The following is a 13,992-nucleotide window of genomic DNA, read 5'->3' as shown; positions in this document are numbered from 1 at the left end:
AGGAGGCTTAAAAGAAAAGGTTCAGTGGGGGGGGTAGGGAGGTACTTAGAAAGTGAAGTCAGTAAGACCTTTGATGTATTGTGTTTATGCCTAATTTCTGGTTCCTCCTCTTCTGTCATCCACATTTCTTTCTTTACATGTCATGCTGTATTAAGTAGCTTATTTGCATATCTGTCTCAAACAGTGGGTAAGAAGATCCTAGGGACCAAACCTTTTTTAAACTCGTCTTTTTATACCCAATGCAGAAGGAACATAACAGACTCAGAATATAGTTAAAGTAACAGATAATCAAATGGAAATAATAATACCAAGAAGGTAAATAATTCTAGATTAGAAAATGTTGCGGGGCCAGCTAGCCAAGGAAGGACCGTGGTTCAATCCCCCGGCATCCCACATGGTCCCCCCAAACCAGGGGCAATTTCTGAGTGCTTAGCCAGGAGTAACCCGAGAGCATCAAATGAGTGTGGCCCAAAAACAAAACAAAACAAAACAAAGAAAATGTTGCTTGTTTGGAGGAAAAAAAAAAACAGAGCAAAAGAAGCCTCTCCAAAAAGTGGTGTTAGTCAAATTGGTCAGTTGCATGCAAAAAATGAACTCAGACCTTTGTAATGTCATGGAAAAATATCAAATAAAAATGAATAAAAGACCTTGATATCAGACCCTATTCCAAAAGGTACATAGAGGATAATGAAGGCAGAACTTTCTATGACACAAAGTCAAAAGAAACTTCAAGGATGAAAGCCACTGACCCAACAAGTGGAAGCAAATATAAATGGGACCCCAATAAAATAAGAAGTTTCTGTACTTCAAAGAAAATGATGACAGGGCTACAAAGACTGTTCATAGAGAGAGATAATTTATTAAATACTCATCTGATAAGGAGTTAATCTTCAAGATACTATTAGGAAAAATGAAGTCATGAAATTTATTTGTGCATGGAGAACATGGAGTATATCATGCTGAGTGAAATGAGTTAGAGAGGGACAGATAGAAAATAACTGCACTCATATGCAGGCTATGAAAAAATCATATGAGAATAATACCTAAAGACTACAGAAACTAGGGCCAGGTGGTCTGGTCCATGACCAGAAGCTTTCAACAATGATCAAGGAAAGAGGGTATTGCAGTTAGAATAGAGAAATTATGACAATGATAGTTGGAAATGATCACAGAACTGGATACTGAAAAAAGCTAAAGTGATAGGCATGAGGCATGAGTATCAGCCTTATAATACATAGTGTTTAACTGGAAAAAAGACAGGAGCACAGAGAGAGAGAGAGAGAGAGAGAGAGAGAGAGAGAGAGAGAGAGAGAGAGAGCCTGCCTTAGAGGTATGTGGAGGGGGCACAGAAGGAAACTAGGGACATTGTGTAATGGTGGCCAGAAGTGTACACTGATGAAGAGGTAGGTGTTGATTGGAACATTATATGACTGAAAGTCAGCCATCAACAGCATTGTAATTGCATATATCATTGTAATCCACTAAAAATTCAAATTAAAAAAGAAAAACTGATGTTATCACAGAGGCATATTGGATCAAGAGCAAGTTTCAGAGATAACACAAATGTAATTGCATTGAGCTTATAGGTATAACTTACCACCTCTTTTCCTCACTTAGAAAATTCTGTATTCTTTTAGGCTCAAGAAAAAAGTTCCTTAGCAGAAGTTGCTTGGATCACTATTTTTGTTCATAAATGCCTCAAAGGAAGATATATCCCCTAGTCACCAATTCTAGTTTCATGAACTGTGCCTCATAACCCCAAATAGGGTCAACATTTTGTTTTTGGTTTTGGAGCCATACAGGGTGATGCTTAGCCCCATAGAGTTGAAATTTTAAAACATTTAAAAATTATTATTTATTATTTATCAGCAAATATTTGATTTGTATATATGTGTCAATATTCCCAGGATCATGTAAATATTTCTTTTGAAAAATGGATTGTGAGATAAAATTGTTTAAGGAGCCCTAGTTTTAAGACTATCTCAGAGTCAGAAATAAAAAATTCAATCAAGGAGTAATGGCTAGCCTGGATTAATTTCTGTAGACCAAAATGCAATTTGATGAACATCATAAACAGGTTTAAAGTAGGGGCCGAAGTGATGGCACAGTGGTAAGGTGTCTGCCTTGCTAGCGCTAGCTTAGGATGGACCACAGTTGTATCCCCCAGCGTCCCATATGGTCCCCCAAGCCAGGAGCGATTTCTGAGCACATAGTCAGGAGTAACCTCTGAGCATCACCGTGTGTGCCCCCCCACCAAGAAAAACAGGTTTGAAGTAACTCAGGAATAATGAATCATATGCATGTGCATTTTTAAGCAAAGCTTTGGACAGTACTGTCTCATTTCCTTATCTATTATTCTTTAACTTCTCCCAGAAACTCCTTGGGAAAGCCTATGACACCTCGAGGCAGTCTGATTCTTGCCCAAATAAAAATAATAAAGAAAATCTAACTTTTCATGTAAGAACATTATGATACATTGTAGGGAACTGCCCCAAAATTTAAAAAAATATTTATTTAAAGCATTGTGATTTAAAGTTACTCATAGTTGGTTTTAGATATACAATGTTTCTGAGTCAATCCTATCACTAGTGTAGACCTCCTTCCACCAATGTTCCCAAAGTCCATCCATACATCCCACCCTCCAGCCTGCCATCTTAACAGGCACCCTTTTAAATTTAATTGTTAAAGTTTGGTTCTCATGATTTCAGAGTTGTTAATTCCATGGTCTGGATACTTAGTTCTGTCCTTCCTTATCACCATCAATGTACCTGAATTTTCTTAGCTCCTGTCCCCTTTATTTCTCATGACTATCTCCCCATCCACTCTATCTCTTTCCTTCTCCTCAATATACTCTGGGAATAAGAATAGAGAACTGCTCACATTTTTTGTTTGTTTGTTTGTTTGTTTTTGGGTCACATCCAGCAACATTCAGGAGTTACTCCTGGCTCTACGCTCAGCAATCGCTCCTGACAGGCTCGGGGGGACCATATGGGATGCTGGGATTTGAACCACCGTCCTTCTGCAGGCAAGGCAAATGCCTTACCTCCATGCTATCTTTCCGGCCCCAGAACTGCTCATATTTTAAAAAAGCAAAGATGTTAATAAATCCCATAAAGTAACAATGATGGTTCTATTTACTGAAACTAAACTGTTTCTTTTTTTCCTTTACCTTCGCAACCAGACTTAGCTTTCTGAGCAATGGAACTATCAGATTAGTTCTGAAGCTGCATTAATCTAAGACTGATCATCTTTATTCCAACTTCCAGTCTGAAACATTGCCTCCTAGAACCAACTCTCTAAGGAGGACAACAAAAGATGTCCACATTATTAAACAGGATTCATATTCCTAGGGAATGCACTAAAAAAGACTCAGCTTAGTAATGATAAATCTGAAGTACCATCTTCATGAAGAATTTGTGTCTGTATTTTTGGGCCATACCTAGCAGGCTTACTCCTGACTTTGCACTCAGGAATAACACCCGTCAGAGCTTGGGAAACCATAGTGGATACCAGGGGTTGAACCTGGGTTAGACACATGCAAGACAATTGCCTTATCTGCTGGATTGTTCCAATCCCATCATATGTGAAGAATTACATGATCACCTGATCAATTTGAGGAAAGTCAAAAGGGACAAGCGGACTGCAAAGACGATGGTGCAGATCGGTGACTTTGTGACCTATAGAACCATAGGTTTTGATAACTGAGAATTATATAGAAAAGACTTGTACAGAGAAGAATCTATACAGAGATGACCTGTTGGGCCCATCCACAGAGCTCCCTGTTGAGAAGGTAACAGAAAGGCAGAAAGTGTCTCTGGGCCAGCTATAGAATATGGAAGTGCTTGAATTGATGCTCTCTATGGAAAAGAGAGAGGAGGAAAACTCAAAACAGGGATATTTAGGGGCTTAGGAAAAGAAAAAAGAACTGATAATGGATGAGAGATTACTTTTTCCCTTTCTATCTTCTCTATCTCCTTCAATATTAGTATAGAATCTAGTATTCCAAAACATACTTCAGTTTTCTTCCTGTTTTAAACCATGTGCTTACATCATGCATAAACAGTGTGCATGACCTAGCAGACTGTCCTGGGATAAAGAAATTTACCCCTCTCTGACTCTGCATTAACAAGATCAGTATCACCAAGCCAAAGAGAAAGTGAGTACTTAGGAATTTAGCCTTGCTATCTAGTCTACATACCTGTTCCTATAGCGGGGAGGCAAATGGAAGAATAATTTCGTTTTTCGCATTCTTGTAAAACACAGGAAACAGAATACTTGATATCATTTCCACCAATGACATGAACAATATTCTTACATCTCAACAATCCACCGTCAGTAACAATATAATTACTATTACCATTATTGCTTTGTTGAGCTGAAAAAAAAAACCACAAAAAATGCAAAATTAAATACACTTTTGGTATAAAAAATTTTACAATAAAATCTTGATTTAAGCACCATGATTTCAAACATGTTTGTAGTTGGGTTTCACTCATAAAAAGAACACCCCCTTCATCAGTGCAACATTTCCACCATCAATGCCCCCCATCAATGCCTCCTCCTCTCAACCCCCTGCCTGTATTCAAGACAGCTATTCTACTTCTCTCACTCATTATCATTGTCATGATAGGTGTTAGTGTAGTTATTTCTCTAACTGCACTCACCACGCTTTGTGGTAAGCTTCATATCATGGGCTGGTCCAATCAGCCCTATGGTCTCTGGGTATTATGAAAATACTGTCTTTAATTGTTCATAAATCTCATAGAAGACTACTCTGTGTCTATCTTTCTCCCTCTGACTTATTTCACTCAGCATAATAGTTTCTATTTTCATCCATATATAGAAAAATTTCATGACTTCATTTTTCCTGAAGGCTGCTTAGTATTTCATTGTGTATATGTACCAGTTTCTTTAGCCATTCATCTGTTGTTGGGCATCTAGGTTTTTTTTCCAGATACTGGCTATTGTAAATAGCATTGCAATAGGTGTGCAGAAGGCATATTTGTATTGTGCTGTGTGTTCCTAGGGTATATCTCTCGAAGTGGTAAAGCTGGATCATATGGTAGTTCAATTACCAGTTTTTTGAGGAATCTCTATATTGTTTTCCATAAAAGCTTGCCTGGATGACATTCCCACCAGCAGTGAATGAGAGTTCCTTTCTCCGCACGTCCTCGCCAGCACTTTTTTGTGTTTGTTTGTTTTTATTTTTTTGGTTTTTGAGTCACATCCGGCAGTGCTCAGGGGTTACTCCTGGCTCTGCACTCTGAAATCACTCCTGGCAGGTTCGGGGACCATATGGGATGCTGGGATTCGAATCACCTTCCTTCTGCATGCAAGGCACCTTACCTCCATGCTATCTCTCCAGCACAGCACTGTTGTTCTTAGTCTTTGTGATGTGGGACAGTCTCTGTGGCATGAGATTCTATCTTATTGTTGTTTTGATTTGCATCTCCCTGATGATTAGTAATTCGGAGAAGTTTTTCATGTGCCTTTGTCAATTTTCATTTCTTCTTTGAGAAAGTGTCTGTTCAAATTTCTGTCAGTACATTGTATATCTTTGATATTAGCCCCTTATCTTATGGGTATTGGGTGAATAGTTTCTTCAATTCTGTGGGTGGTCTTTGCATCCTGGTCACTATTTCTTTTGAGGTGCAGAAACTTCTCAGCTTAATATAGTCCCATCTGTTTATTTTCGCTTGTACTCGTTTGGAGAATATTGTTTCCTCCTTGGAGATGCCTTTAGTCTCAATATCATGGAATGTTTTACCTACATGTTGTTCTAAATATGTTACAGTTTTGAGTCTGATATCAAGGTCTTTAATCCATTTGTATTTGACCTTAGTGCAGGATGTTAGATGGATGTCTGAGTTGGCTTTTTTGCATGTGGTTAACCAGGTATCTTGACACCAATTGTTGACGAGGCTTTCCTCACTCTATTTTCCATTTATTGCTTCTTTATCAAAGAGTAATTGATTGTATGCCTGAGTAACGTTCTCGGAATACTCTAGTCTATTTCATTGATCTGAGGGTCTGTCTTTATTCCAATACCAATTCTAATTCCAATGCTGTTTCAATGATTATTGCTTTAAAATAAAATTTAAAGCTGGGGAAAGTAATGCCTCTCATATTCTTTTTCTAAGAGTTGTCTAGCTATTAATGGGTGTTTATTGTTCCAAATGAATTTCACTTCTTTGAAGAGTGTCCTGAGTATTCTTAGAGGAATTGCATTAAATCTGTACAATGCGATGGGGAGTATTGCCATTTTAATGATGTTAATCCTCCTAATCCATGACCAGGGCATGTCTCCCATTTTCTTGTGTCCCCTTTTCCCCTTTTATTTCTTGAAGAGTGTTTTATAGTTTTGTTTTTGTCCTTCATCTCTTTAGTTGACTCCAAGGTATTTGAGTTTCTGTGGCACTAATGTGAATGAGATTGTTTTTTGTCTTGTTTTGATGTACATCTCTTTTCTATCATTATTTGTGTATAAGAAGGCCATTGAATTTTGACAGTTAATTTTGTAGCCTGATATTTTGCTATATGAATCTATTCTTTCTAGAAGTTTTTTGGTAGTCTTTAGGGTTTTCTAAATATAGTATCATGTCATCTGCAAACAGTGAGAGCTTGATTTCTATCTTTCCTATCTGTTCCTTGATATCTATTTCTTGCCTAATTGCTTTGGCAAGAATTCCAGCACTATATTGTTGAATAGGAATGGTGAGAGTGGCAGCCTCGTCTTGTACCAGATTTTAGGGAAAAGGCTTTTAGTTTATCTTCATTGAAAATAATATTTGCCATTGGCTGTGGTAGATGACCTTGACTATATTGAGAAAAGTTCCTTCCATTCCCATCTTGATGCAAGTTTTTATCAAGAATAGGTGTTGGACCTTATCAAGTGCTTTCTCTGCATCTACAGATATGATCATATGGTTTTTATTTTTATTTTTGTTGACATGGTGTATTACATTGATTGCTTTGCATATGTTAAACCATCCTTGCATTCCTGAAATAAAACCTACTTGGTCATGGTATATGACCTTCTTGATGAGGTGTTGGATCCTATTTGCAAGTATTTTGTTGAGGATCTTTGCATCTGTGTTCATCAGGGATATTAGTTTTCATTTTTTGCAGCATCTCTGTTTGGTTCTGGTATCAAGGTGATGTTAGCTTTATAAAACTATTTGGGAGTGTTTCTGTTTCTTCAATTTCCTGAAAGAGCCTAAAAAGAATTGTTAGTAGTTCCTCTTGAAAGAATTTGTTAGTGAATCCATCTGGGCCTGGGCTTTTGTTTTTGGAAAGACTTTTGATATTCTTTTAATTTCCTCAATAGTGATGGATTTGTTTTTTTTTTTTTTGTGTGTGTGTGGTTTTTGGGTCACACCCGGCAGTGCTCAGAGATTATTCCTGGCTCCAGGCTCAGAAATTGTTCCTGGCAGGCACGGGGGACCATATGGGACGCCGGGATTCGAACCGATGACCTCCTGCATGAAAGGCAAACGCCTTACCTCCATGCTATCTCTCCGGCCCCAATAGTGATGGATTTGTTTAGATATGCTAGATCATCCTGTTTCAACCATGAGAGTCTAAGAATTTATCCATTTCTTCCAGGTTCTTATGTTTTGTAACATAGAGTTTCTCAAAGTTGTCTCTAATTACCATTTGAATATCTGTTTTATCTGTAGTGATCTCCTAGTCTTTCCACAGTCTCCCCAAATTTATCATTCTGCTCACATCTTTAGAACCCAAATAGCTCTGTACCTCACCTTGCAGAGAGCATTGCATTTCCACATCTTTTCCAGCTCCTTCCAAAATTGCTTTGGAAACACCTACATGAGAAAATGAAGATGATTAGAACCATAAGTTAAAAAACAGAGATGACATAGATTAGAATAAGCATCACATTATTTGAATGGTTTTTAACTTTAGAAATCATAGCAGACATTTATATAAAATAGAAGAAAAGCTAATAAAAATCACTTTACCAACTATGAGAAACCATGTCAAAATAATTAAAATTACTAATTAATATGAACAAGACAAAGAAGTAGAAATCAGGGGTGGGGCTATTCCTTTTAAAAAATGTATTTACTTTTTGAGGCAGCAGAGATGGTATAGCAGGTAGGGTACCTGCTTTGCATTCAACCAACACAGGTTCAATCCCCCACATCCCAGATGGTCCCTTGAGCCCATCAGTAGTGATTTTTGAGTGCACATCAAGGAATAGCACCTGAGAACCACTGATATGACCCCAAAACAAAAAGTATTAATCTACTTCTTTATTTTAATTTTTTGTAAGATTAGGTTAATTCAGACACTTTGGGATAGTTTGACTAAAGAAATATCCTTCATGAGATCTATTATGACTATTACACTGTCAAAATGCTACAATAAAAGCACCTGCTTTGAGAGTAAATGAATTTGATGTTGAATTTACAATCACATCTGCCTTTTCTTTGGTGATGTCTCCTGTGGCCACCTGGAAGGTAATGGGGCCAATCTTCATTTGATGCACTCCTATGTTAGGGCTAGAAATATTTCCATAGAAACCTGGAAAGAAACAAATAGAGTTAAGAATTGGGTGGAGGGCTGGAGAGATAGCATGGAGTTAGGGCGTTTGCCTTGCATGCAGAAGGACGGTGGTTTCCGGCATCCCATATGGTCCCCCAAGTCTGCCAGGAGTGGTTTCTGAGCCTAGAGCCAAGAGTAATCTCTGAGTGCTGCCTGGTGTGACCCAAAAACAAACAAACAAATGAACAAACAAAAAAAAAAAGAATTGGGTGGACAAGAGCAAGAATGAGTGGGATCTCACTTTCACAAGGGCCCTTATCAGTTATCTCCTCTCCTGTCTCTCTGATCTCTTGCCTTTATCCTGGACCTGGGAATAATATGTTTCTGGAAAAGGATTATACAGAAGAATTTATATGGTGTGTGAACTTCTGGGGCATTAAGATGTAGTTAGTCTGATAGTCTGTCTTCCCACTGATTAAACGAAAAACATGACAAATATAAGCAATCATTGAGATGAAAACATATACCACAGCAGGCAGACTGTGGAAGGGAGCCAAATCTCAAAGCAGCAAGACTTATAGGAGGAAGGTTCCTATTCTCTGTTTGAACTTTTTCATCCTTTCTTCTCTAACTGACCCAATGGTGGTTTGGCTAAAGAACATCAGAGAGCACATGTAGCAGATTCTCAGAGAATGCCAATGGTAAGAATGCCTGTCTAGAGTACAGGCATGGGTGGGGTGGGGAAGAGGGAGATTTGGGACACTGGTGATGGGAATGTTGCACTGGTGATGGGGGGTGTTCTTTACATGACTGAAACCCAACCACAATCATGTTTGTAATCAAGTGTGTAAATAAAAAAAAAGAATTTATCTATAAAAATTAATTAATTAATTAAAAAAATGCTACAGTAGCAGAATGAATAAAGGGACATGGGAAGCTTAAGAGTATGAAAGGAATACTATTATTTTTCACATTTTTCTGTTTTTCTTTTCTGTTCCAGGCCAAGTGACCCCAGATGCAGGCTTGCACTGTAACTCTACATCAAGTCATACATTGAGAGACATTATGTATTTATGTCCAGAGAATCAGGGAGAAATGTCATTGAAGTTTGAAAATGTATACTGGTGGGAATGTTGCGCTGGTGAAGGGGGTGTTCTTTACATGATTGAAACCCAATTACAATCATATTTGTTATCAAGGTGTTTAAATGAAGATACTAATATAAAAAAGAAAATGTATACTGGTGTGTTTATGAATTCATTGTACATATTTATCTTCTCTTTTCTCTCTCTTTCTAAAGAACATCATGATATAAAAATTTATAAATAGCAGAACAGAAAGCTTATAGTCAGAGAGAGCCCTGTCAGAGGGAGTCCTGAAGCAGTGAGAGTTTGAAAAGAAGGAAGGGAATGAAGGGAAGGAAGGAAGGAAAGGAAGGAAGGGAATTAAGGAAGGAGAGGAAAGGAAAGAAGGAAGGGAAGAAAGGAAAAGAGGGGAAGAAGGGGGAGGAAGGAAGGAGAGGAAGGGAAAAAGGGAAGGAAGGAAGGAATGGAGGGAAGGAAAAGAAGGGAAGGGAAGGAAGGAAAAGAAGGAAGGGAAGGAAGCAAAGGAAGGAAGGGAAGGAAGGAAAAGAAGGGAAGGGAAGGAAGGAAAAGAAGGAAGGAAAGGAAGCAAAGGAAGGAAGGGAAGGAAGGAAAAGAAGGGAAGGGAAGGAAGGAAAAGAAGGAAGGAAAGGAAGGAAGGGAAGGAAAAGAAGGAAGGGAAGGAAGGAAGAGAGGGAAGAAAGGGTAGGAAGGGAGGGAAGGAAGAAAGGGAAGGAAGGAAAGGAAGGGAAAGAAAGGAGGGAAGGAAGAAAAAGAAGGAAGGGAAGAAAGAAGGGAAGGAAGGGAAGGAAGGGAAAGAAAGAAGAGAAGGAAGGAAAAGAAGGAAGGGAGGAAGGAAGGAAGGAAGGGAAAGAAGGGAAGGAAGGAGGAGAAGGAAGGGAGGGAGGGAAGGGAAGGAAGGGAAAGAAGGGAAGGAAGAAAAGGAAGGAAGGGAGGGGAGGAAGAAAGGGAAGGAAGGGAGGGGAGGAAGAAAGGGAAGGAAGGAAGGGAGGGAAAGAAGAAAGAGAAGGAAGGAAAAGAAAGAAGAAAGAGAAGAAAGTGAAGAAAGGGAAAGAAGGAAGGGAAGAAAGGGAGGGAGGAAGTGAAGGAATGAAAGATAGGAGGGAAGGAAGAAAGGGAGGGAGGAAGGAAGGGAAGAAAAAAAGAAGTAAGGAAAGAAAGAATGGAAGAAAGAAAAGAGGGAAGGAGGGAAGGGAAGAAAGGGAAGGAAGGGAAAAAGGAAGGGAAGGAAAGAAGGGAAGGAAGGAAGGAAGAAAAGGAAGAAAGGAAGGGAGGAAAGAAGGGAGGAAGGAAGAGAGGAAGGAGGGGAGGGAGATCAGAAGGATGGAAAGGAGGGAAGGAACGGAAGGAAGGAAGGAACGGAAGGAAGGACAGAGGAAGGAAGGAAAGGGGGGAAGGAGGGAGGGAGGAAATGAAGGAAGAGAGGGAGGGAGGAAAGGAAAGGAGGAAGAAGGAAGGGAAGGGAAGGAAAAGAGGGAGGAATATATTATTACCAGTGCTTTGCATGTCTAGGTGTATAGAACATGATTGAATATTTATTACAGTTTTTTAAAATAAAATCACTATTATAATTTTGATGCATCATTAAATTTAGTAACTAAAATATAATTTTTAATCACATTAATAAGCTTTACCTTGTGCATCTGTATCTGCAGTCTGATTTTCACTTTTTTCACTGAGGAAATTTCCACTATTCGTTTGGGAAAATACATCTGAAAATGCCTGGAAATACACAGACTTTTTAGACCACTAGAATTCTTAAAAGAAAAATAACTTACTTCATCAGGGTTTTTGATTCTGAATTTACATACATTTAAGAGAGAACAATCCTAAATAATTACTTATTTTCATTACAGATTTTGAAAGCTATAAAAACATGGCAAAATTTTGTTTTTGAAAATATATCCAATGGAAGTTATCAGAGATGTGAAATAAATAGATATAAATACCAAAATATTTACTATTGTGCTATTTATAGTAGTCTCAATAAGTAAAGAAAATGACAGCTATAATTAAATGTTAGTGTATCCATTAGTCACAAAAATATGTAGAAAAGTATTCTTTTATGTATTAAGTGAGAAAAACTTAATTTTATATTACATAATGTTACTTTAAAAAAATACATACATGGGGCTTCCTGAATCCGGCAGGAGACTGGTGAAGAAAACCCCAGGAATTTAATCCCATCAAGGTTCGCCTGCCAGGTAGGAGGTCCCAGCCCACAAGGCGGGTACCAACTCCTGCCTGGTGTCTTTAAAAGCCTCTGCATCCCTCCATTTCTGGCTTCCTGATCCCTGTGGGAGACTGCTGAGGAAGACCCCAAGGAACTTAATTCCATCAAGGTTCGCCAACCAGAAACGGAGAAGCACAGCCACTCCACTTTGCTCTCGGCTGCGTGCAACTCCTAGATCATGAATTTCATCACGACAAGCAGTAAAAGCTCCACTACAAGTATGTCAATGGGAAAACAATGCAGGACAACGACATGCATAGAGAACTTGAAGCTCACCACAAAGAGTGGTGAACGCTGTTAGGGAAATTACTATGCTAACAACTAGCATGATAATGTTAAAGAATGAGAGAAGTAGAATGCCTGTCACAAATGCAGGCAGGTGTGTGGGGGATTGGTGGTGGGAATGTTGCACTGGTGAAAGGGGGGGGGATTCTGTTTATGACTGAAACCTAACTACAAACATGCTTGTAATCATGGTGCTTAAATAAAGATTTATATATATATATATATATATATATATATATATATAAAAATAAAAATAAAAGCAAACAGAATCCAACAACTTATCAAGAAGATTAGACACCATGATTAAGTAGGATTCATTCTAGAGATGTAAGCGTGGTTTAACATACACAAGTAAAACAATATAGTATACCATATCAAAAAAGCAAAAATAAAAATCATGTGATCATATCAATATATGCAGAAAAAAATATTTGACGAGGTCCAGCACTGGTTCTTAACAAAAAACTCTCAACAAAATGGGAATTGAAGAAAATTTTCTCAATATAGTCAAAGCCATTTAGCACAGGTCGATAGCAAACATTATACTGGAGAGGGGAAACTAAAAACCTTTCTTCTCAGATCTGGCACAAGACAAGGTTGTACCCTCTTTTTAAAGACTACTAAAAAGCTTCTAAAAACAATAGATTTGTACAGAAAATTAGCAGGCTAAAAATAATACACAAAATCCATGCCTTTTTATATAGAAATAATAAAAGAGAAGAGACATTAAAATAGCCTGTTCAGGACCAACAAGAACAACAAAAAACTCTAACCTAGCTTTTGGTCTACAATCTGTTCAACAAACAAGATCTCCAATTCCAGAGGTCTGACTGAGACAACCGCAAGTGAACAGGTCTTCCAGAAACATAACGAAAAACTCTATCCCAGGCTTCATTCTAGAAGCAACATAATGACCAACAACACCAACTACAGAAGATAAAGTAAAACAACACTGAAGAAGCAGAACTGTTAGAACCACAAAGAAAGCCTTCATCATAAGCTCCATTCCTTGAGCTTCACAGTCACCAAGATCTCTAGATACAGAGGTCTGATTTTACCATCCATGACAAAGCAGAAGTCTTCCATACACCACAAAAGCACCGAGGGGGAGAATAAATGATCATGCAAGGAGTCTATAGTTAATCCCATGACAGTATACTTCAGGGATGGAGAAACCCTGTATCTCCTAGGCCGAGGGAATTCCCTCTATAATATCCCCAATAGTTACTGTGCCTATGCAGGGGGGAAAAGAAAAAAAAAAGGGAAAAAAAGCACAAAATAATAATTTTTCCACATATATATATTTATTGATTGATTGATTATTTTTTGACATCCTTATTTTGGTGTAGATATTGAAGTTGATGTCTCCTTTTTTATTTTATATTATTTTATCTTATCTTTCTCTTTCTTTTTGCATTCCGGCATGATTTGATTTCAGAACCGAGACTATTGTGTGGTGCTTTTCTTTATTGCTGTAGGGCTCACTGGATATTTAATTTGACATTTATTTTTGTATTGTTATGGTGTTTCATTTAACTTTTTCATGTCCTCTCTCAAACTGAGGTTGATAGCCACTAGAAGGACTCCGCCCATTTTCAGCATATTTTAATTAAAAAAATTTTTTTTCTTATTCTTTACCCCATTCTATTGCTTTTCATTCCCTCAAACAAAACCACATAACTCGATTTATATAGCTTAGCCTCTCAAATAGAGGGGGAAACAAGGGAGGGCACCAGGACCAAACAGATATATGATCACTAATAGTAAGCTAGACAAAGAGGGGACCACCTACTCTAGCAGCCCAGGGGGTGATGGTGGGGGATATGGATTGCAGGAAGGGAACGGGGAACGGGGGAGGACAAATTT

The 13,992-nt window shown here is 38.2% G+C and overlaps 2 protein-coding genes across 2 annotated transcripts in view; both read right to left on the bottom strand.

Moving 5' to 3' along the window:
* FAM162A (family with sequence similarity 162 member A) overlaps nucleotides 1-13,992 on the bottom strand; it is a 497,431-nt gene that overhangs the window by 77,031 nt on the left and 406,408 nt on the right. The gene's annotated exons all lie outside the window — the stretch shown is intronic.
* LOC126026166 (protein mono-ADP-ribosyltransferase PARP14-like) overlaps nucleotides 1-13,992 on the bottom strand; it is a 54,758-nt gene that overhangs the window by 11,477 nt on the left and 29,289 nt on the right. Inside the window, exons 9-12 of the mRNA XM_049785865.1 lie at nucleotides 11,243-11,330; nucleotides 8,395-8,544; nucleotides 7,761-7,823; nucleotides 4,199-4,375 (exon numbers count right to left, since the gene is read on the bottom strand). Coding sequence (XP_049641822.1) covers nucleotides 4,199-4,375; nucleotides 7,761-7,823; nucleotides 8,395-8,544; nucleotides 11,243-11,330 — 478 coding nt within the window. The remainder of the gene's footprint in view (nucleotides 1-4,198; nucleotides 4,376-7,760; nucleotides 7,824-8,394; nucleotides 8,545-11,242; nucleotides 11,331-13,992) is intronic.

The sequence above is a fragment of the Suncus etruscus genome, chromosome 13, assembly GCF_024139225.1.
Source record: "Suncus etruscus isolate mSunEtr1 chromosome 13, mSunEtr1.pri.cur, whole genome shotgun sequence".
NCBI classification, from domain to species: Eukaryota; Metazoa; Chordata; class Mammalia; order Eulipotyphla; family Soricidae; genus Suncus; species Suncus etruscus.
This window is presented reverse-complemented; position numbering and strand designations above follow the sequence as displayed.